At 41.9% G+C, this 24265-nt stretch overlaps 2 protein-coding genes across 2 annotated transcripts in view; one reads left to right on the top strand and one right to left on the bottom strand.

Annotated features, from left to right (window-relative positions):
• Positions 1-5675: 5675 nt before the first annotated feature.
• tmem126a (transmembrane protein 126A) lies at positions 5676-7585 on the bottom strand. Its single transcript, XM_024432183.2, has 5 exons — positions 7430-7585; positions 7050-7177; positions 6434-6627; positions 6246-6360; positions 5676-6159 (listed from the first exon to the last, which is right to left on the bottom strand). Exons 2-5 carry the CDS (start codon positions 7160-7162, stop codon positions 5961-5963), a joined length of 621 nt encoding a protein of 206 aa, XP_024287951.1. The 5' UTR covers positions 7163-7177; positions 7430-7585; the 3' UTR covers positions 5676-5960.
• Positions 7586-7670: 85 nt separating this feature from the next.
• The window catches only part of LOC112259144 (disks large 1 tumor suppressor protein-like), an 86467-nt gene continuing 69872 nt past the window's right edge, over positions 7671-24265 (top strand). The window contains exons 1-3 of the mRNA XM_042327858.1: positions 7671-7883; positions 8517-9204; positions 13247-13378. Coding sequence (XP_042183792.1) covers positions 9186-9204; positions 13247-13378 — 151 coding nt within the window. The 5' untranslated portion in view covers positions 7671-7883; positions 8517-9185. The remainder of the gene's footprint in view (positions 7884-8516; positions 9205-13246; positions 13379-24265) is intronic.

The raw sequence follows: 24265 nt of genomic DNA, 5'->3' as shown, positions 1-24265 counted from the left end.
TGCATGCTTCAGTTATGTATTTTGTCTTGACTGTTGCTGTATGTAATTGATATTAACCTTATTTTCTCTTTTCAAACAGCAAGCTTTTTCTGCAGACAAAGATCTATCAATTCCTCAACAAAATGGGGGGGATTGGTAATGGTTCCCAAACACGTGAGGCTTCGTTTGAGTGGAGAGCTCATGTTGTATATGCATACACTTATTCGTCTGGTGTACTTGTTTTTGACATAATGCTGCTGCATTTAGGTATAATGTAATAGTTCACTCTCTTAAATTGGCTTCGGGTGTTCTCAGATCTCAAAATTAGTCTGACTAAGTTCATGTCTAGCTATATGCCTGAAGCACAAATCTAGATAGAAAATACATGTGCTGTTCAAAATGATAAATACAAGTCATTTTGGATATCTTTCCCATTTTTTATTTGGAGTTGTGGCATATAGTAGGATTTACACACCTGGTAGGCCATTGACTCTTTTTGACAGACCACTTGAGGTCTGAATGTTCAACAAATAATGTAAGGAACTGTCACTCATATGTTTGTCGAGCTGGATGGCATGGCATGTCCTTAAAACAAGTCAAAATGAGGCTCAGTAGTGTGTGTGGCCTTCACGTGCCCGTATGACCTCCCTACAACGCCTGGGCATGCTCCTGATGAGGTGGCGGATGGTCTCCTGAGGGATCTCCTCCCAGACCTGGACTAAAGCATCCACCAACTCCTGTACAGTCTGTGGTGCAACGTGGCGTTGGTGGATGGAGCGAGACATGACGTCCCAGATGTGCTCAATTGGATTCAGGGCTGGGGAACGGGTGGGCCAGTCCATAGCATCAATGCCTTTCTCTTGCAGGAACTGCTGACACACTCCAGCCACATGAGATCTAGCATTGTTTTGCATTAGGAGGAACCTAGGGCCAACCGCACCAGCATATGGTCTCACAAGGGGTCTGAGGATCTCAGCCCGGTACCTAATGGCACTCAGGCTACCTCTGGCGAGCACATGGAGGGCTGTGCGGCCCCCCAAAGAAATGCTACCCCACACCATGACTGACCCACCGACAAACCGGTCATGCTGGAGGATGTTGCAGGCAGCAGAATGTTCTCCACGGCGTCTCCAGACTCTGTCACGTCTATCACGTGCTCCGTGTGAACCTGCTTTCATCTGTGAAGAGCACGGGGCGCCAGTGGCGAATTTGCCAATCTTGGTGTTCTCTGGCAAATGCCAAAAGTCCTGCACGGTGTTGGACTGTAAGCACAACCCACACCTGTGGACATCGGGCCCTCATACCACCCTCATGGAGTCTGTTTCTGACTGTTTGAGCAGACACGTGCACATTTGTGGCCTGCTGGAGGTCATTTTGCAGGGCTCTGGCAGTGCTCCTCCTGCTCCTCCTTGCACAAAGGCGGAGGTAGCAGTCCTGCTGCTGGGTTGTTGGCCTCCTCCACGTTTCCTGATGTACTGGCCTGTCTCCTGGTAGCGCCTCCATGCTCTGGACACTACGCTGACAGACACAGCAAACCTTTTTGCCACACCTCGCATTGATGTGCCATCCTGGATGAGCTGCACTACCTGAGGCACTTGTGTGGGTTGTAGACTCCGTCTCATGCTACCACTAGAGTGAAAGCACCGCCAGCATTCAAAAGTGACCAAAACATCAACCAGGAAGCATAGGAACTGAGAAGTGGTCTGTGGTCCCCACCTGCAGAACCACTCCTTCATTGGGTGTGTCTTGCTAATTGCCTATAATTTCCACCTGTTGTCTATTCCATTTGCACAACAGCATGTGAAATGTATTGTCAATCAGTGTTGCTTCCTAAGTGGACAGTTTGATTTCACAGTGTGATTGACTTGGAGTTACATTGTGTTGTTTAAGTGTTCCCTTTATTTATTTTTTGCAGTGTATATTGCTTGACATTGATAACTAAATGTTACGCTATTTTGACTGGATTGCAATTGGATCATATTTGCTATGTTTATCAGTTGCGTTACCCTAGGATATGGCACTTTCAAACATTTTCCCATGTCGGGCCACTCAAAAAAATGATAATATTGCACACCTGATGGTCTTAAACGCATGTTGAATGCTTTTTTTTTGTCCTTTGTGTTAAAAGAACATCCAATTTAGGACCCAGTATTAGTTTGTGTATTTAAACAAAAACAACCATTTCATTGCGATCCTGATTCAGAGGTTTAACTCCCTATCACTAAAATTGGCACATGCATCACAAATTCATTTCAAATGTGTAAAAGGCCAAGTTAAAACATTCAAAAGGCAGAACTGTTTTACAAGCTGATAATCACTTAATTCTAATGGAAATTAAAGTGTGCATTAAGGTATAACACATGTACTGTGCCTTAAAGTATTCATAACCTTTTTCACTTTGCGTTACAGCCTGGATTAAATCGATTTCTCACCATCTACACAAAATACCCCATAATGACAAAGTGAACATGTTTTTAGCCATTTTTGCAAATATATAAAATACAGAACTCTCAATTACTTCAGAATTCACATCCCTGAGTCAATACTTTGTAGAAGCACCCTTTGGCAGTGATTACCGCTGAGCCTTTCTGGGTATGTCTCTAAGAGCTTTCCACACCTGGATTGCAGACACGTGCACATTTTCCTATTTAAAAAATATATATATATTCTTTTAAATTCTCCAAGCAGTGTCAAATTGGTTGTTGATCATTGCTAGACAAACATCTTCAGGTTTTGCTGTAATTTTGACTTAACTCAGCCACTCCGGAACATTCAATGTCTTCTCGCTAAGCAACTCCAGTGTAGATTTGGCCTGTTTTTTTTAGGTTGTCCTTCTGAATGTGAATTCATCTCCCAGTGTCTCCCAGGAAAGCAGATTGAACCAAGTTTTTCTCTAGCATTTTGTCTGTGCTTAGAAATGGAATGGAGCTTCTTTTTTTTTTTTATCCTGGCAGAACTCTGCAGTCCATAACAATTACAAGCATACCTATAACATGATGCAGCCACCACTATGCTTAAATACAGAGTGGTAGTCAGTTGTATTGGACTTGCCTAAAACATAACTGTATTCATGACGAAGTGAATTGTTTTGTCACATTTTTTGCAGTATTTACTTTAGTGCCTTGTTGCGAACAGGATGCATGTTTTGGAATATTTTTTAATTCTGTACAGGCTTACTTTTCCACTCTTGTCATTTTAAATAAATTACGTTTTATTAGTCACATACGTGTTTAGCAGATATTATTGGTGTTGTGCTTCTAGTTCAACAGTGCAGCAATATCTAACAATTTCACAACATATACCCAATACACACACATCTAAGGAAGGAATGTTATTAAGTATATGGATGAGCAATGTCAGAGCAGCATAGACTAAGATACTGTATTCTATACTATTCTACTGTATATACATATGAGATGAGTAATGCAAACATTAGTGACAAGTGTTCCTTTTTTTAAAGTTATTGTGCAGTAACTATGTTGTTGATCCATTCCTCAGTTTTCTCCTATCAGAGCCATTAAACTTTTTTCAAGTCACGATTGGCCTCATGGTGAAATCCGTGAGTGGTTTCCTTCCTCTCCGGCAACTGAGTTATGAAGGACGCCTGCATTTTTGTAGTGACTAGGTGTATTGATACACCATCCAAAGTGTAATTATAACTTCACCAAGCTCAGAGATATTCAATGTCTTTATTTTTACCCTTCTACCAATAGGTGCCCTTCTTTGCGAGGCATTGGAAAACCTCCCTGGTCTTTTTGGTTGAATCTGTTTGAAATTCCCGGCGACTGAGGGACCTTACAATTATCTGTATGTGTGGTGTACAGGGATGAGGTAGTAATTCTGAAATTTTGTTAAACACTATTCCACACAGTGAGTCCATGTAACTTGTGACCTGTTAAGCAAATATGTACTCCTAAACTTATTTAGGCTTGTCAATGTATTGATTTAATACAGTTCAGCTTTTTCATTTAATTTGTGAACATTTTGAAAAACATAATTCCACTTTGATATTATGGGGTATTGTGTGTATGACAATGCACATCAATTAATCCACTTTAAATTCAGGCTAATGCAACAATGTGCAAGAAGTCAAGGTGTGTGAATACTTTCTGAAGGCACTGTTGAACTAGGTGTGTGTGATTTGCTGTGGGTTCCACTTCCAATGCAACATTTTACAAGTTAATTGCAGGTAAATTAATCTGTGGGTTGGAATCCTGTCTACTAATTCTAGTGCTCATTCTCCCTAGAGGTTATTAAACTAGTTTTCATATGGTTATAACTGCACACAAACATGGTAATACCATAAATAACCCTGTGAGATGGTCCCTGTTCAACAGGCAAATGTGTTGGAATGTTACAGATAGAGCTGATGTGAATCCTTTGTCTATGTCAGGCCAGGCCTGTTTATTCTACATAATATATCTGAGTGTTCCACTACATATAGTGCTCTGATGAAGACAGCTGTTCCTACCACCAGTGGGCCTCCGACTAAATGTAAACGAAGGAGCATATGCATCCTATTACGTTTTCACAATGCAAATAGCTCATAGATACTTGGGGAAAATCACAACATAGGCCTACTGGTAAAATGCACAGGAGGGGGTATACAGGGCATGGCTAAATGTGATTTAGGGATTTAAATCATATTTGTAGTGCTCAAGGAATATCAACATGAGGGGATTTATAATTTGACAGGATAATTGCTGAGATAAGACAGTTGTGCATCTCATTAAGATAAGGCACATTCTCGAAAATTAGGGTTGATATTGACTAGCTCTGAGAGATGATATATATATATCTCACATTCAGAAAGTATTCAGACCCCTTCCTCACATTTACGTTAGCCTTATTCTAAAATGGCTACAGTTTTTCCCTCCCCCTCAATCTACACAACACCCCATAATGACAAAGCGAAAACCAATTTAGAAATATTTGCAAATGTACTTTTAAAAAACATACCTTTTATGTACATAAGTATTCAGACCCTTTGCTATGAGACTTGAAATTGAGTTCTAGTGCAACCTGTTACCATTGATCAATCTGATGTTTCTACAACTTGGAGTCCATCTGTGGCAAATTCAACTGATTGGACATGATTTGGAAAGGCACCCACCTGTCTATATAAGAAAGTCCCACAGTTGACAGTGTATGTTAGACAGGATTGTGACGAGGCACAGATGTGGGGAAGGATACCGAACTATTACTGCAAGCATGGTGGTGGCAACATGCTGTGGGGGTGTTTTCAGCGGCAGGGACTGGGAGATTGGTCAGGATCAAGGGAAAGATGAACAGAGCGGTCTTTGAAAAACTGATCCAGAGTGCTCAGGACCTCAGACTGGGGGGCAAAGGGTCACCTTCCAACAAAACGACCCAAAGCACACAGCCAAGACAACACAGGAGTGGCTTCTGGACAAGTCTCAATGTCCTTGAGTGGCCCAGCCAGAGTGGATTTGAACCCAATCAAACAACTCTGGAGAGACCTGAAAAATAGCTGTGCAGCGACGCTCCCCGTCCAACCTGACAGCGCTTGAGAGGATCTACAGAGAAGAGTGGGAGAAACTCCCCAAATCCAGGTGTGCCAACTTGTAGCGTCATACCGAAGACGACTCGAGGCTGTAGTTGCTGCCAAAGGTGCTTCCAAGTTCTGAGTAAAGGGTCTGAATACTTAAAAAATAAAAAAAAGCCCATTTTTGTTGTTATCGTTGCAGTGTGAACGCTGCCATCTATTTGGAATTACAGTTATGAATGGGCCTCTACTCCGATACAGCCGTAAACGACCTCATTGAAAACAGTGGGGAAAATTACAATCTGCAGTACCCCAATGTTTTTGTTTTGCCCTTTGACATTGCATATAAATCTAGTCCAGCGATAGCGTTGAAATAATTGAGTCATTACATTATGATTATCCAGATGTTTGTACATGTAACTCAAGGACTGAAGAAAATAAAAATACAGAACATTTAGGTTGGTTTGAAACTGTTTTAATCCTGAAGCTCCTCGCCATTTGAGGTGGACAACTGAATCAACTTCAAGTAGCTGTCAAAGTGTCTGGAGCTTAGGTAGGTTCCAAAGAACACCTGTAGTACTATCACAACACCCATTTTCCTTAAGATGGGTTGGGTAATGTTCATCCAAAAACGGAGGACGTTTCCCTTTTCTGGCAATGGTGTAGTGTTGTACCTGTCAGAATTACAGTGGCATAATTATGCAAATTCAGTCAGCCAAGCATCTTGAGGAAACCTTTGACTGCAAAGAGTTGCACATACCTGGTTGCAAGGCCTGCATTCACAGGCAAAGCCAACAGAATAGGATATACGCCAGCACCAACTGCGCCGACAAGGGCACCTCTTATCAGGACACAGGTTGGACAGTTAAGGTCACCTGAAATTAGTTTAAGAATATCAGAAACAATTCAAATATTGTCAAACTGCAACTGAAACAATTAAACACTCACCAGACAATAATGGTTTGGATACAGCTACATTATACATGGCCACTGTTGTCAAGAATGGTAGGACAGCCATTGGGAGATTTGATGTAAAACGCCCTTGAGTGACATTCAGTGCTCTCCTGTATAAGGTGTTGGCAATCAGTCCTGCAAATGCCCCATTACCTCCCAGGTACATGGGGCCATAGGTGAAGATTTTCCTGTAGAACAACAGTGATATTTCATAAGTTGTTAATGTTATGAGAGCAAAATGCAAAAGGCTGTCAATTACAAGTAGGGCTAGGTCTGTCAAGGCAATGAAAACATGTCTAGGCTATAGAGATGGATGGATGACTCATCTTTGTACCTGTGCCATTAGACAGGTTGGTTGTTTAGCAACAAAACACGTGCTTAGCTATGCTTCAGGAAGCTTACTTTCCCCATCACTATTGTGAACAATCTGGCCACCCAGAATAACAACACATGGACTTCTGCGCCATTGAAGCGTGCGCATAGTTTGTGAAGTTGTTTGTTCTTAAACTGACTTGCCTAGTTAAATAAACGTAAAATAAAAAATGTAATAAACATTTTGGCCACTAGAGGCCTCTATCATTCTCTATGGCATAGGCCTACAAAAACGTACCTGTCAAGTTCAGGCAACCGTTCGAAATTTTCCGCCATCATTTGAATGATCAGGGCTCTGGAAACTGTGCGGCTGGTGCCCTTCTGTACAACGACATTGCTGTTTTCTGACATCTTCAGCAAGATTCCCTGCAATGCATTACCACATTTTTAAAATAAATGTCACTGTGTCAATGTTGGCTATCATTGACAGGGCTGAGTGAACGTGTATGCAACACGTTCGATAAGACTGATAACTTTACCTAGCCAACATTACATTTTATAAAACCCCGTCCATGTAGCCTAGTTCAGAGAGCAAAACATTTATATATTATTAATCACGATTACACTGGAATAACGCCAGTCTATGTATTTCTGTACTGTCGAGTATTCCTTCCTTACCTTGGCGATGTTTCAGCTCTAATGTAGCTATGTGCTGTAAATGTTTAGCTGTTTCTTCTTCTTTGGTGGGGTTTAGCTGTTTCAATATTTTCTTCTGTATCATTATTTAGTGAAGGGCGCAGCCATTTTAAACCACGTGCACCAGAGTGAACTCTGAACCTTTCACAACAAATTGTATTGGTTCGTAATCCCGAGCCTGGACAAAAACCACCGCCATGCCATTGGATGTAGAGTTTTGTCAATCAAGGTGTAGCTAGTAACAAACCTCTCCGTTGCTAAGCTAAAACTGATACTGCTTTCCACTCCGTGGCTGTAGATTTGGAAATAAAAACGTGGTGACACAGCAAATAAGAGGACGAGGAAGTTCCAGATATTTCGCAAAGAATATATGAAATGTGTAAAATAGACGGGTTATTGCAGAGACATTCCTTTTACAGCAAGATCAGCCAGGCAGGTATTTTCCTACAGGCGCGAGCGCACTGACATCAGGAAAGGCTATCGTTAACCAAACGCTTTGCCAACTTCGAGTTCCACTGTCCAGGCTTTCGTTTTTAGGTAGCCTAGCTGGTTGAGCAACAACGATGCATGTGTTTGCGAGCATTGGTTCATTTCAGTTTGTGAATGGTTGAATAGACTTGGGCTATAAAGGATGTCATATCCTAAATCAAAGAAAGATTACGGAGAATCACACCAGCTACATAACCTTAGCTAACTGAGATATTGGATGGAGCCCATCAATTGTATTCGTGGTGGTATGACTTGCAATACATTTTGGCCAGCTAATGTTATGTATTTTGATTGCCATATATATCTGCACACCTGGTTCGTTTGACTAATTGGGCCACCCCAAATTCATAGAAAAAAATATTAGGCTGGGTAATTGCTGCAAGGTAGCTTAATTAAACTTGATGTGATGTTAGTGTTAGGCTATAAATAGGCGGCTACCCCTACTCATTTAATTATTTAGCGGGTTTTTTCACGCGCTAAAATAGCAATGGTTGCATATTTCACTCTGCCGATTAGCGTTACCCCACCTTTAACGTTTCTTTGGACTGCCATTGGTTATTTTTATTTTTTTAATCTCCAGGTCATCACATGGGAGCGCCATTGACTCAATGCCAGCGTCCGTCAAACTGCAAGGACAGTGATAGAAACGCGGAAAATCTCGCTTAGCCGGGCTCAAGAAAAGTTTGTCAATAGAGAATATACCGACCGACCACTTGGCCTAGGCTGTTGTTCATGTCCGTGACATTATCCCCAGATAACTGTCTGTATGGGAACATCGGAACGCCTCCGCTACAGCCGTTGCACCTGTCTGCACAGCAGCAAGCCTTCATCGGAACCATAGTTCACACACTCTACAGACAAGACACTTTTCACAGGACAACAGAAAATAGGAGAATTTGGAATTTTATTTATTTACTTGAACACTTTCGGGCTGAATGCATCCCGGCGAAGCATTGGTTAGGCTACATCTTTGCTGACGATAAATTGAACAAGCATGCCGAACTACATTTCAAGTATAGTTTTTGTTTGTGGCATGTTTTGCCCTATGCTATAGTCTATTATTTTAGACTAGGCTAGCCTACTGATTCTGTTGGAGCAAAAGCCTATAGCTTTCAAAACGGAACCTAAAGGGCACACACATTATAGCAAAACTAATTCGCCAATGATGTGGTTTCCTACCTAGCGGTTACAACTGCCGGACAACTTTTTTTAATGGAGTAAATCACCAATACGGATCCAGGATTCAACTATGCCTGTAAGAAAAAAAGGTGAGCAGAAACGTCGTTGGCACAACAGGTGTCTCGCCACTAAGCAGCCACAAGTGAAAAAACATCAGTGGCTCTTTGTCATTCAGCACTTTTAGACCCATGTGTGAGTGTAGGCTTGCCTTTAGCCTTTCTAGGTTATGTTCCTGTAGGTAAGCTAATGGCAAATTAAATAAAAAATTACCCATAACTTGTAATGTAAGCCTAATGTGGCCTATGAAACAGAAGTCATTGATAATGTACAAAATAAAGGAAATACCAACAAAGTGTCTTAATAGGGGGTTGAGTCACCAGAACAGCTTCAATGCTCCTTGGCAAGGATTATACAATTGTCTGGAACTCTATTGGAGGGAAACAACACCATTCTTCTATGAGAAATCTGTAATTTGGTGTTTTGTTGATGGTGGAAAAGCGCTGCTCCGGAATCTCCCATAAGTGTTCAGTTGGGTGGAGATCTGGTAACACGCACCCCCTTTAACCCTCTATGCTTCTTTGAAACCCCTCTTTCAAAATCACTGAGATCTCTTCTAGCCGTGGTAACCAAAATAATGGGCAACTGGGTGTTTTTAATCATGACCCTAAGCATGATGTTAATTGCTTAATTAACTCAGGACCCACACCTGTGTGGAAGCACCTGCTTTCAAAATATTTGTATCTCATTTACTCATGCATTTCCTTTATTTTGGCAGTTACATGTAGTTTATTATAGATCAGAATATTGGGTAACAAACTATTTTTATAGCTTTCAGGAATAAGCGTTAATAAATATTTTAAGTACTAGGCCTAATACAGTGCATTCGGAAAGTATTCAGACCACTTTTTCTGCGTTTTGTTACAGTACAACCTTATTCTAAAATTGATTACATTTGTTTCCCTCATCAATCTACACTCCAATACCCCATAATGACAAAGCGACAACATGTTTAGAAATGTGTTGCATATGTATTAAAAATAAACCAATAACTTATTTACATAAGTATTACATACCCTTATTTAAATAAGACCCTTTGCTATGAGACTTGAAATTGAGCTCCGGTGCATCCTGTTTCCATTGATCATACTTGATGATTCTACAACTTCATTGGAGTCCACCTGTGGTAAATTCAATTGATTGGACATGATTTGGAAAGGCGCACACACACACACACTTGTATATACAAGCACCCACAGTTGACAGTGCATGTCAGAGCAAAAACCAAGCCATGAGGTCGAAGGAATTGTCCATGGAGCTCAGAGACATGATTGTGTCGATGCACAAATCTGGGGAAGGGTACCAAAATATTTCTGCAGCATTGAAGGTCCCCAAGGACACAGTGGCCTCCATCATTCTTAAATGAAAGAAGTTTGGATCCACCAAGACTCTTCCAAGAGCTGTCCACCCGGCCAGACTGAAAAATCGGAGAAGGGCCTTGGTCAGTAAGGTGACCAAGAACCAGATGGTCACTCTGACAACACTCCAGAGTTCCTCTGTGGAGATCGGAGAACCTTCCAGAAGGACAACCATCTCCGCAGCAATCCACCAATCAGGCCTTTATGGTAGAATGGCCAGACTGAAGTCACTCCTCATTAAAAGGCACATGACTGCCCACTTGGAGTTTGTCAAAAAGGCACAGAAAGGACTCTGACCATGAGAAACAATATGCTCTGGTCTGATGAAAACAAGATTGAACTCTTTGGCTTGAATGCCAAGCATCACGTCTGAAGTAAACCTGGCACTATCCCTACGGTGAAGCATGGTGGTGGCAGCATCATACTGTGGGGATGTTTTTCAGTGGTAGGGCCTGGGAGACTAGTCAGGAAAGATGAACGGCGCAAAGTACAGCGAGATCCTTGACGAAAACCTGCTCCAGAGCGCAAGTCTCTGAATGTCCTTGAGCGGCCCAGCCAGAGCCCGGACTTGAACCCAATCGAACATCTCTGGGGAGACGTGAAAATAGCTGTGCATCGACGCTCCCCATCCAACCTAACAGAGCTTGAGCGGATCTGCAGAGAAGAATGGAAGAAACTCCCCAAATACACGTGTGCCAAGCTTGTAGCGTCATACCCAAGAAGATTCCTGTAATCCCTGCCAAAAGTGCTTCGACAAAATACTGAGTAAAAGGTCTGAATACCTATGTAAATGGTTTTATTCATTTTTTTTGGTACCCTTCCCCAGATATGTGCATTGACTCAATCCTGTCTTGGAGCTCTACGGACAATTCCTTCAACATCATGGCTTGATTTTTGCTGTAACGTGCTCTGTCAGCTGTGGGACAGGTATGTGCCTTTCCAAATCCTGTCCCATCAGTTGAGTTTGTCACAGGTGGACTCCAATCAAGTTATAGAAACATCTCAAAGATGATCAATGGAAACAGGATGCACCTGAACTCAATTTAAAGTATCATAGAATTACTTACGTAAATGAGGTATTTTTTAAATAAATGTGCAAACATTTCTTAACCTGTTTTTGCTTTGTCATTATGGTGTATTGTGTGTAGATTGATGAGGATAAAAAAAATCAAAAATCCAGGGGTCTGAATACTTCCCGAATAATTCCTTATTTCTAAATCATGTATAAGTTATACAGCATTTATACTTATTTGTAAGAATTGATGAAGCCTTATTCATTTAAGTGATGGCATTATTTTTAATTGAATATTGCAGGGAATAGCCTTAGGACTTATGTATATCGTGGATAATGGAGATAACTTGCATCCCAACTCTGTCTAGTGTTTATGGGAATTGTGTGATCATATTCAGTAAAGGATTTTTATATCATTTTTATACATGGTGATTGTAGTGTAAGTTCAGTCCACAAAGCAACTCCATATAAATAAATGTGTAATGAGGCTTGTCCTGGCGTGACCTCAGATCGTCTCATCCACTGGTCTGTAATTGTGCAGCAATAAAAAATAAATGCTGTCCGAGTTGTTCAACTGTACTGTGCAATGAAAGTAAGGGAGGCCTCTTCCAGAATTGGCGTGGTAGTCTAAGGCACTGCATGCATCTCAGTGTTAGCTGTGCCACGAGAGATTCTGGGTTCGAGTCCAGGCTCTGTCGCAGCCGGCCGTAACCGGGAGACCCATGGGGCGGTGCATAATTGGCACAGGGTTGTCAGGGTTAGGGGAGGGTTTGGCCGGCAGGGATGTCCTTGTCCCATCGCAAACTATCGACTCCTGTGGCGGGCCGGGTGCAGTGTACTCTGACACAGTCACCAGGTGCACAGTGTTTCCTCCTACACATTGGTGCGGCTGGCTTCCGGGTTAAGTGGGCATTGTGTCAAGAAGCAGTGCCGCTTGGTTGGTTTGTGCTTCGGAAGACGCACGGCTCTCGACCTTTGCCTCTCCCGAGTCCGTACGGGAGTTGCAGTGATGAGACAGGACTGTAACCTCCAATTGGATACCACAAAATTGGGGAGAAAACGGGGGTTAACATAAAATAATAAACAGAAAGTGATGCAAGATCGTTCAACCTTCCAGACTTACTTTTACTCCTGGAAACTTGAACTAGACAGCAGACGGCCACATCACGTTAACAGGAATTTTAAGTCAATAGCAGTAAGTAAAGACCATTTTACAGTCTGTTCTCATGAGTTTCTTTGAAACAAGTCAAAGTTTAGTGTACTGGGGTCTCCCTTGGTGACAGGGTCTGAGCCCAAGGATGATGTCTCTGTGTGACTGAGTGGTATCTCGCCCCCTGACAACCGTGCCAAGCGGGGACACTCCATGCTCTACATTTCTGTGCAGTTACAAGTAGTGAAAATGGTTGCTAATTATAAACCATACAAGTGACCATATCGTCTTTTGCACATGCAGTTGTCATTACATGCTGAAGATTACATTTTTTTTTTTTAGAATTGTTTTCACAAATGGGGACAAAAATCTGGGCAGAAGCTCAAGCTACTGTAAACCTTATTCAAACAAATTGGCTTTGTAAATTAGTCCTGGTGGTGCTTGTCTGATGTTTGCCATTTCATCACTCGACTGTATGTTTAACTATAAACTAAAATGACTTTTTCTCTTTTGAATAACATTCTAACTGGTCTCCAATCCGTACCCTCCTGCAGACACAGCTAGGGCCCTAGGCCTTTTGGAAGACTACTGTGCTAAACTGAGGAAGCCAGAGGAACAACAGCTCAAAACTGCCATTCAGAGAGTGATGGGGGTCTTCAAAAGCAGCCTGTTCCAAGCACTGCTTGGTAAGTCAAGCTGGATATTGGAATCCATCCATTCTTTTAATTGACTCCAATATGTCAAATGCTTCACCTGTCATTATAAATCAGAGGCATGTCATGAATGTTATAGCATAACAAAAAACAATTTTCCCCTCAACTGTCTAGCCATGTTCACCCTTATTCTATTTCAGACATACAGTATGGATTTTGATAGACACAGTGAAGTAATACCTCTTTTATAATCTAGTCAGTAGTTTTTGGGATTCACAATAGAACACTAGAGATTTGTCTATTGTCACATTTGCTCAAACTGCATTTTGCTATGCCCGAACAGTGGGCACTTTCTGCAGGTGTTTTTTCTGAAATATAGTTATTTAGAATTCTTCTGATATTGCAGTAGATGCTTCTCAGTGCCTGTGGTATTTTTAAGGTGCGCCTCACACTCTTCGTAAGGATTCAAACGAAGCATAATGATGTGGGACTTTTGCATCTTTGATTATTCCCCCGGATACCTTTCAATGATTTGAAGGGCATGCAAGTATCTCCTCAATGCATTATTGGAGATGGGTATAATGCATGATTCTTATTCATCATTCAAAGGTTCATGACATGGTCATTATCCAAATGATAAAATAAAACCTACAATCTGACCTCTCGGGTTGAGTTTGAAAATGTATTGTAAAATGTATTGCACGGGCCACGCATTATTGTTCCCAAAGCCTTCTCTGCAGTTAGCAGTGGCAAAGTCGAGATGAAATGAATGTTGGCACGCTACAATCTCTGTATTATTATATGTGACATGACATTCCGAGAAATGTAAGTGCACCTTTAACGTAGTAACACGAGAGGAGTTCATCATACATAGTTCCCTGTGAGTTGGCATTCAAAGGCTGGGCATGCCTTTTTACACACCGCTCAGACCCTGTTTTACTTGACCACCTGGAATCTCTATCCTCCAAATCAGGTTAATGCTATTTTAGCTTGTCTGAGAATGGGCTTTCACTCTTTCTGGCACAAGCCCCCACTGGTTATCAAAAAGGGCAACAATGATAAGGAGAGCGGAAATATCAATTACATTTAATATGCATTTAAATAGATTGATCTCTAAACCTAAGTAGAGATATTATGTCGAACATGAATATTGCACTCTCAATGCCTTTTGGCCATGTTCCCCTTTGAAGCTTGAAACTTGAGGATTAAGCAGCCACTGGTAAAACGAATAATAAACTAATTTGTTTCATGTAGATTTTACAAACCTGACAATGTTTATTGATCCCCAGAGTCATTGTACTAACATGAGCTGATGCAGTAAACGTTTATGGCAATGTGATACTTTTATTTGGAGACCGTACTGGGATTTATTTTATGGTTTTAGAAGGAAGAGGAAGTGCTGATTGGGGTTTAGAGTAAGGTGCCACACTCTCTGCTGCTCCCTGTTTTATTATTTTCCCCTCATAGTCGGCCTTACATACTGCCTGCAGGCGTGGGTTCGAATCTCACTTCCACCAACATGTAGCCTAAGGACAATTGATAAGAATGATCCATAGACACTGCAACTTCATTTGTAGACTCAAAAGTTTAATATCGGACTGCGACACAACTTATTAGGGGAAACCAGTAAAAAAAAGGGGTTCCTCAAATCACTCCAAACCAAACAACCCTCCCTCTTCCTTCATTTCCATGAACCAGAATAAGATGTCAAAATAAAAATCACACTGTCTAATAATAAATCTGTTTCGAAAGACGATGCAGATGTTTTTGACTTTTGTTGTGATCAGTAGAAAATGTAACTAAGTGGAGCTAGATTGGTGTAGTCATGGCCAGAAGTTTTGAGAATGACACAAATATTAAGTTTCACAAAGTCTGCTGCCTCAGTTTGTATGATGGCAATTTGCATATACTCCAGAATGTTATGATCAGATGCATTGCAATTAATTGCAAAGTCCCTCTTTGCCATGCAAATGAACTGAATCCCCCAAAAAACATTTCCACTGCATTTCAGCCCTGCCACAGAAGGACCAGCTGTCATGTCAGTGATTCTCTCGTTAACACAGGTGTGAGTGTTGACGAGGACAAAGCTGGAGATCACTCTCATGCTGATTGAGTTCGAATAACGGACTGGAAGCTTCAAAAGGAGGGTGGTGCTTGGAATCATTGTTCTTCCTCTGTCAATCATGGTTGCCTGCATGGAAACACGTGCCATTATCATTGCTTTGCACAAAAAGGGCTTCACAGCCAAGGATATTGCTCCCAGTAAGATTGCACCTAAAGCAACCATTTATTGGATCATCAAGAACGGGTTCAATTTTTGTGATGAAGGCTTCAGGGCGCCAAAGAAAGTCTAGCAAGCGCCAGGACCGTCTCCTAAAGTTGATTCAGCTGCGGGATCGGGGCACCACCAGTACAGAGCTTGCTCAGGAATGGCAGCAGGCAGGTGTGAGTGCATCTGCACGCACAGTGAGGCGAAGACTTTTGAAGGATGGCCTGGTGTCAAGGGCAGCAAAGAAGCCACTTCTCTCCAAGAAAAACATCAGAGACAGACTGATATTCTGCAAAAGGTACAGGGATTGGACTGCTGAGGACTGAGGTAAAGTCATTTTCTCTGATGAATCCCCTTTCCGATTGTTTGGGGCATCCGGAAAAAAGCTTGTCCAGAGAAGACAAGTTGAGCGCTACCATCAGTCCTGTATCATGCCAACAGTAAAGCATCCTGAGACCATTCATGTGTGGGGTTGCTTCTCAGCCAAGGGAGTGGGCTCACTCACAATTTTGCCTAAGAACACAGCCATGAATAAAGAATGGTACCAACACAACCTCCCAGAGCAACTTCTCCCAACCATTCAGGAACAGTTTGGTGACGAACGATGCCTTTTCCAGCATGAGGTAGCACCTTACCATAAGGCAAAAGTGATAACTAAGTGGCTCGGAGAACAAAACATTGGTATTTTTGGTCCATGGCCAGGAAACTCCCCAGACCTTAATCCAATTGAGAACTTGTGGTCAATCCTCGAGACGGGGGGACAAACAAACAACCCACAAATTCAAATTGACTCTTTGCATCAACTTCATGTAATTGTCAATAAAAGCCTTTGACACTTATGAAATGCTTGTAATTATTCTTCAGTATTCCTTAGTAACATCTGACAAAAATATATAAAGACACTGAAGAAGCAAACTTTGGAAATGTATATTTGTGTCATTCTCAAAACTTTTACCCACAACTGTATTCATATCCCTTTAATAAGATGACAATGGCTCCTGTGGTTGTCAGATCAAGATTGAGTTTTTGTGGGACTGGTAACTCCAATATGAAATGCTTCATTTCAAGGCCTTTCATTTCGAGCCGTTGGTAATAGGTATTCATGCAGGTAGCCTTAAGAGCGTTGGACCACTAACTAAAAGGTTGCTGGTTCGAATCCCCAAGCTGACGAGGTGAACGTTCTGTCGATGTGCCCTTGAGCAACCCTAATTGCCCAGGTAAGTCACTCTGGATAAGAGCATCTGCTCAATTTTCCAAAATTGTAAAACCATTTGTATTTTATTAGGATCCCTATTAGCTGCTTCCAAGGCAGCTGAAACTCTTCCTGGGGTCTAGGAAGTTGATGATGTAACTTTGACAGATTATGATGAAGAGTCCATTGCTAATAGGGTTTGTCACCCTGTTCTTTTGGCCCTGTTCTAATACAATTTCTATGATGGTCATTAACTACATTAATGTATCTGCCACTGTCAGAAACATTTAACATTTGTCTACCACAGCCCCGGTCTAGTAGTTTGAAATGTAATTAACAAGGCCTATTTGCTTAACTACCTCTGTATTTATACAACGCTTTTAAAGGTTGGCCAACTGCCGAGCGGGAGTATATTGTTATGATTTTGTTGCCTTTTTTTAGGAATATGAAATCTAAAGGGGATTGGACGCCCTCATACTGAAATGTGCTGGGGGAAGTTGTAATACTCTTAATGCATGGTGAAGCTTCCACATTGCCAAGCTTGGCTAGGAGCCTTTAAACAAAATATTGGGGGATTATATGTAATCTTTTACAACGTGCTCTTCGACTGCTGCGTAATGCCCCCCGCAACAGATGTTCGGCTATATAGGAGCATACCCATATCTTGCGCTGATCCGCTTCCACGCGTCAAGATTATTGTGCAATACTGATTCATGGATAATCATTGGAATACAATTAAGTATGTGTGGGCACTCTAACTATAGTGTTTCTCATGTGCTGAGCTACAGAAGAACAACACAACCATATAGGCAAAGAGTGGAATCTCGTTATCTGGTGTAATGAATCACACTTCACCTTCAGGCAGTCCGACGGACAAATCTGGGTTTGGCAGATGCCAGTAGAGTGCTACCTGCCCCAATACATAGTGCCAACTGTAAAGTTTGGTGTCAGGAGAAGTAATGGTCTGAGGCTGTTTTTATATGGTTCGGGCTAATGTTACAGCATACAGTGACATTCTAGACAATTCTGTGCTTCCAACATTGTTGCAACAGTTTGGGGAAGGCCCTTTACCGTTTGACCCCCCCATGCACAAAGCGAGTTCCAAACAGAAATGGTTTGTTGAGATCTGTGTGGCTGAACTTGACTGGCCTACACAGAGCCCTGACCTCAACTCCATCGAACATATTTGGGATGAATCGCACGTCATCAGTGCCCGACCTCACTAATGCTCTTGTGGCTGAAAGGATCAAGTCCCCTCAGCAATGTTCCAACATCTAGTGGAAAGCATTCTCAGGAGAGTGGAGATCGTTATAGCAGTAAAGAGTGGACCAGCTCTGTATCAATGCCCATGATTTTGGAATGAGATGTTTGACGATCAGGTGTCCATATACCTTTGGTTATGTAGTGTGTGTTTGGGGGATTTTTTTATTTATTTGATCTTTTATTTAACTAGGCAAGTCTGTTAAGAACATTTTCTTATTTTCAATGACGGCCTAGGAACAGTGGGTTATCTGCATGTTCAGGGGCAGAACGACAGATTTGTACCTTGTCAGCTCGGGATTTGAACTTGCAACCTTTCGGCTGCTAGTCCAACTCTCTAACCACTGCCGCCCTGGATGAGATCTATTGCTCTTTGTAAATTGTTGATCAATCACCATTTCTCTGCCAACTCTGCTATGGAACTAATGCCTCCTGAAATAGATGTAATCATCTTATGAAGCATTAGCCTAGGTGCTGTCTAATCTGGTCAGGGCATGTGCAACCTGCTGAAACCCATCACAGTAGAGTGAAAATGTGGATGGTTTAACATGTTCACCATTACCAATTTATCTCAGGACCAGGCAAAGGAGTAAGGTTGGAGGCCTCTCACTCAGCTACGCATCTACAGAGATGGAGGGCAAGGAAAGATTCACTTGTTACACATGCCATTCTTGGAAGGCCATGTTCCTGCTGATTTTTAAAAATGTGTCCCTGAAGCTCAATGCCTTCCCAGAGTTCACATTTTGGTGGTTTTACACAGCTAATAAGTTGTTTAAAAAGGGCAAGACTGGTGTGAAAAAGGTCCATTGTTGTGAATGTCAAACACTGCAGAGCAATCATGTTTCACATTCAGTAGCTTCACTTCACCTAGCATGATTGTTCCATTAGATGTGCCCTTTGCCCCCTTTAGATCCATCTACCACAAGGCTTGTCTGACTTTTAAAAACCATCTTGCCTGCACATGTATTATCTAAGTTAGTCTTATCACATCTATTCATCTGAATCAGTGGGATACACAGACTAGCTCCAGTGGCCTAATCGCAAAAGCAGACCACAGTCTGCCAATTTGCTCCATAGAGGTTTTTAATGGGCTCTGTTTGTTATTCAGATGAAAAAAAGCTGTATGCCAGCCTCCCTTAATAGGGAAGGTATCTCACTGCTCTCCTGTCTCATGGAGAGCCTCTTTCTGGTAGCACCCGGGGCCCCCTACCCCAAAGCTGAACTTGAATTGAATATCTTCTCTCACAGGACGACTGTCCTGACTGGTAGGAGGGGGGGGATGACACATCTCCCTCAGAATCAGTCGCCGGGGTCTTGATTGGATGTGTGGGTGGGTGTGTATTTATCACCTGTTTCTTGATGGGAATAGGAGCAATGCTACACATAAGCTAGGCAAACATGCTAATGATGTGTAATGATCATTATTATAGACCACAAACTTGATGGATAATAAAAGGGGTTAAGTAAATTAGGAAGGGAGACTGCCATCTTGTGGCATGTTAGACTTGCAGCAGTTCATTTCCCACTACTTTATCTTGAGACCGTGGAGCACTGTTTTATTTATGGTTTGACAGAAAACATGACATTTTGCAATGTCCTCTCCTTTTCTGTCATCTGCATGACACGCAATGAAATCTATTACATGTTAAAGAGGATACCAAGAGCATTACAGCTCGGTGTTGGTGCGTGTAACCCCCATGATGGTGGTAACTATCAGGTTGTTTCCTCAATTTCCCTATGGATTGGGTAGACTATTTAATTCTAGTAGCCTGTATGTTATTTGACCATTGTGCAACCATGCCTTAAATGATGTAGGAGCCATTTTTGGTGGACATTTTTATCTGTTAAAGTATGGCAAAAAAAATGTTACTCTGGTCAGCAGCTAAATCGGTAGTGCCAGAGGATCTGTAGAAACTAACAATAGAAAAACAGTGGATTATGGAAAGGTAGCAAATGTCAGTTGCCTTGTGAATCCATACCGTTTTGTAAACCATGAACAACATGTACTGAAACAATATGTAAATAAAGTTAGTTGAATTTATAAATGCAGATTATATATAATATATGTATACTGAGTGTACAAAACATTAGGAACTCCTTTTTATGCCCTCCGAACATCCTCAATTTCTTGTGTCATGGACTTTACAAGTTGTCAAAGCGTTCCACAGGGATGCTGGCCCATGTTGACTCCAAAGCTTCCCACAGTTTTGTCAAGTTCGCTGGATCTCCTTTGGGTGGTGGACCATTCTTGATACACACGGGAAACTGTTGAGCATGACCTTGCAGCGTTGTATATATTTTGTACATATTGTTATTATATACGATGTTGCTGATAATGCTGCCACAGGTCCAATAGAGGGCACCATAAGGATTAGATACACACTACAATCCTACTACCAAAGGGTCTTGTGCATTTTATATATCTCGCTGTGGTCCTTGCCATGTAAGGATCTCTGTTGGAGCCCACAGGTGGGAACAGCAGAAAGGTAATTTTAAAGGTAATATCTGTGTTAGGCCGACATTGCTAAGATGGCACACTTCCTGAATGAAGGGAACAGCAACAGTGGAGCATCCACTTCCAGATGGTCTGAACGAGCTGCAATTCCAGAGGAGCATCATCAAGTTAATTTATTGGCACATATCAGTCCATGCAAACTGAATACCATGAGCATTCAAATTGCGTATGCCTAAATTTAAATTTATACCATTTATTAAAGGACCAATCAACAACTCACACACACATAATTGTAGCCTAGGAGCTTATGTCTCATTAATTTGATTGCAGAAGTAAGGGATGAGTCACCTCTTGTACCGTTCTGATGTAATCTGGTATTGTTGGATTTATTTTATGGCCAAAAGGTACAAACTTTGGCTGTAGCCCATAGGTCTGTTCGACTCCATGTGCAACTCAACTGTTCAGCAGAGACCACACAGAATTATGCTCTGCACCATTTCACAGCCTTAATGGCCCTACCACTCAAGAGTCTGGAGAATGCGTGACTCATCCTCAGAAATGACGAATGGCTGTCTCTGATGTGATCGAATTTGTCTCTTTATGAAAAACAGCACCTTTTTATTTTTCTTGTTCAGGGTCATGAGCACACACACACTGAGTTGACCTTCTGGATTGAATTATACTGTAAAAGTACAGCCTATTGGCCTAACTCTTTATTAAACAGAAAATTGCAGTCACAGAGTCCCTATACAGTGCATTCGTAAAGTATTCAGACCCCTTGACTTTTTCCACATTTTGTTACGTTACAGCCTTATACTAAAATTGATTTACATTTGGGTTTTTTCCTCATCAATTTACACACAATACCCCATAATGACAAAGCAAAAACAGTTTTTATTTTAGCAAATGTATAAAAAATGGAAAACTGAAATATCATATTTCCATAAGTATTCAGACCCTTTGCTCAGTACTTTGTTGAAGCACCTTTGGCAGCGATTACAACCTAGAGTATTCTTGGATTTGACACTACAAGCTTGGCACATCTGTATTTGGGGAGTTTCTCCCATTCTTCTCTGTAGATCCTCTCAAGCTCTGTCGGGTTGGATGAGGAGCGTTGCTGCACAGCTATTTTCAGGTCTCTCCAGAGATGTTCAAGTCTGGGCTCTGGCTGGACCACTCAAGGACATTCAGAGACTTGTCCCAAAGCTACTCCTGCGTTGTTTTGGCTGTGTGCTTAGGGTCTTTGTCCTGTTGAAAGGTGAACATTTGCCCCAGTCTGAGGTCCTGAGCGCTCTGGAGCAGGTTTTCATAAAGGATCTCTTTTGTACTTTGCTCTGTTCATCTTTCCCTTGATCCTGACTAGTCTCCCAGGCCCACTGAAAAACATGTCCACAGCATGATGCTGCCACCATCATGCTTCAACGTAAGGATGGTGCCAGGTTTCCTCCAGATGTGACGCTTGGCATTCAGGCCAAAGGGTTCAATCTTGGTTTCATCAGACCAGAGAATCTTGTTTCTCATGGTCTGAGAGTCTTTAGGTGCCTTTTTGGCAAACTCCAAGCAGGCTGTCATGTGCCTTTTTTTTAATCTTTTTTTTTTTTTACAGAGGAGTAGCTTCCGGCTGTCCACTCTACCATGAAGGCCTGATTGGTGGAGTGCTGCAGCGATGTGAGAATCTTCCAGAAAGACAACCATCTCTGCAGAGAAACTCTGGAGCTCCTTTAGAGTGATCATCGGGTTCTTGGTTACCTCCCTGACCAAGGCTCTTCACCCCCGATTTTTCAGTCTGGCCAGGCAGCCATCTCTTGGAAGAGTCTTGGTGGTTCCAAACTTCTTCCAGTTAAGAATGATGGAGACCACAGTGTTCTTGGGGACCTTTTAATGCTGTAGATGTTTTTGGTGTCCTTCCCCAGATCTGTGCCTCGACACAATCATGTCCCGGAGCTCTATGGACAATTCCTTCGACATCCATGGCTTGGTTTTTGCTCTGACATGCACTGTCAACTGTGGGACCTTATATAGACAGGTGTGTGCCTTTCCAAATCATGTCTAATCAGTTGCATTTATCACAGGTGGACTCCAATAAAGTTGTAGAAACATCTCAAGGATGTCTCATAGCATAGGGTCTGAATGCTTATGTAAATAAGGTAAATCAAAAATAGAAATGTCTTTTACAAAAAATTCTGAACTTGTTTTTGTTTTGTCATTATGGGATATTGTGTGTAGATGAGAAATATTTATATAATACATTTTTGAATAAGGCTGTAATGTAACAAAATGTGGAAAAAGTTAAAGGGTCAGAATACTTTCCGAATGCACTGTATGTTGAATATTTCTCTTCTAAGCTCAGCGTAGGGCAATATGTATTTACATAAAGCAGATGGATGTTAGTCATAAATGGACATGACTGTTTGTGGTATGGTTGGGGGTGGGTGTTGCATCTCTGAGTGCCCTCTCTCACACCATGGTGGGCCAAAACTCAAAACAGTTTCTTTAGTGAGCTGGTGATCATGTTCAATATTAAGCTGGTACCTTCCCTCGATTTGCGTGGTTGCGCACTTCTCTACCATATGCAGATATGTCCCAAAGCTGAGGGAGTAAAAATAATAGAGGTTAGCTACACTTTGAATGCTTTTGATTTTTTTGCCATATTGCTTGATCTCGTGGATACCAAGCTTTAGGCACTTAAATTGTATATATTTTTATGACATTGTGCAAACTGCAAACGTGTTTGCGTGCTCTGGATTGCTGACTTGTGGTGAAGTGGCAATCGGAGGGTCTAAATAGCCCCTATATCCTCTTAGCACTGCTTTTTCAAAGTGTGGCTATGTGAATACTTCCATACAGCCGTCACACAAGTAGGTAGTGGGGTCCTCGTTCAAATAAATGACAGGTCTCATTCAAAACGTGTAGATGTTGCCTAACGTTATTGTGTGACTATCAGTGTTGTTGGGTTGGTAGTTAGAAGAGGACCTAGTGCTTCAGCTGGGCTGCACCCTCGATTGCCTCCATTTTAACAATAGAGCAAGGTTGTTTTTTTCACGTTTGATTTCAAGGAAGTGACTCTGAATGCGTGTGTCCCAAAGTTGATGGGTTTTACGTATCTCCTCGTCAAAATGTTTTGCTCTGTAAGTGACCCTCAGTTTTGTCAGCAACATGTGACAACAGAGGGACCCCAAGTTGCTAGGGGTGAGGGACTGGTTTGGCATTGGGGAGAAGAGTGAACCGCATTAGCTCTTCAGATTGCTGATGTCAGATGAGAAAGTGCGGGCTTTGCTTGTTTACATGGAGATGGCAGGAGGGAGCTGTGCGGCTGATCTACATAGGGAAAGCCCGCGGGCTCTTGAGACCTTGTGTATTTTCCCAGAACGCTTCACTTCACTACACACACAATGGCCACCTGGATAAATGAGGCAGACCATATCATTTTGTTTCCTGCTTGTTTAGTCCGAAATTGTTATTTGAGCACAACTGACACGTACAGTAATTAAAAGTAATCGAGGTTAATAAAATGGGAATGTCTTTGCTGTGTTTCATAAGTTCTGATTCTCACTTTCTCCCTTATACTCTGATCACCACCACTTCTCATCTCACATATGCCATTGGAGTTATATTGCTCAGCTGGCCTGTCTGTTCTCGCACTGACGTGCGTGTGTGTGTGTGTGTTGGTGAGTTTGTATTTTATCACTTGGCATAAACGAGGCAGTTCTGGTGTGTGTGTGTGTGTGTGTGTGTGTGTGCACC

Source organism: Oncorhynchus tshawytscha, linkage group LG09, assembly GCF_018296145.1.
Source record: "Oncorhynchus tshawytscha isolate Ot180627B linkage group LG09, Otsh_v2.0, whole genome shotgun sequence".
Taxonomy (NCBI): Eukaryota; Metazoa; Chordata; class Actinopteri; order Salmoniformes; family Salmonidae; genus Oncorhynchus; species Oncorhynchus tshawytscha.
This window is presented reverse-complemented; position numbering and strand designations above follow the sequence as displayed.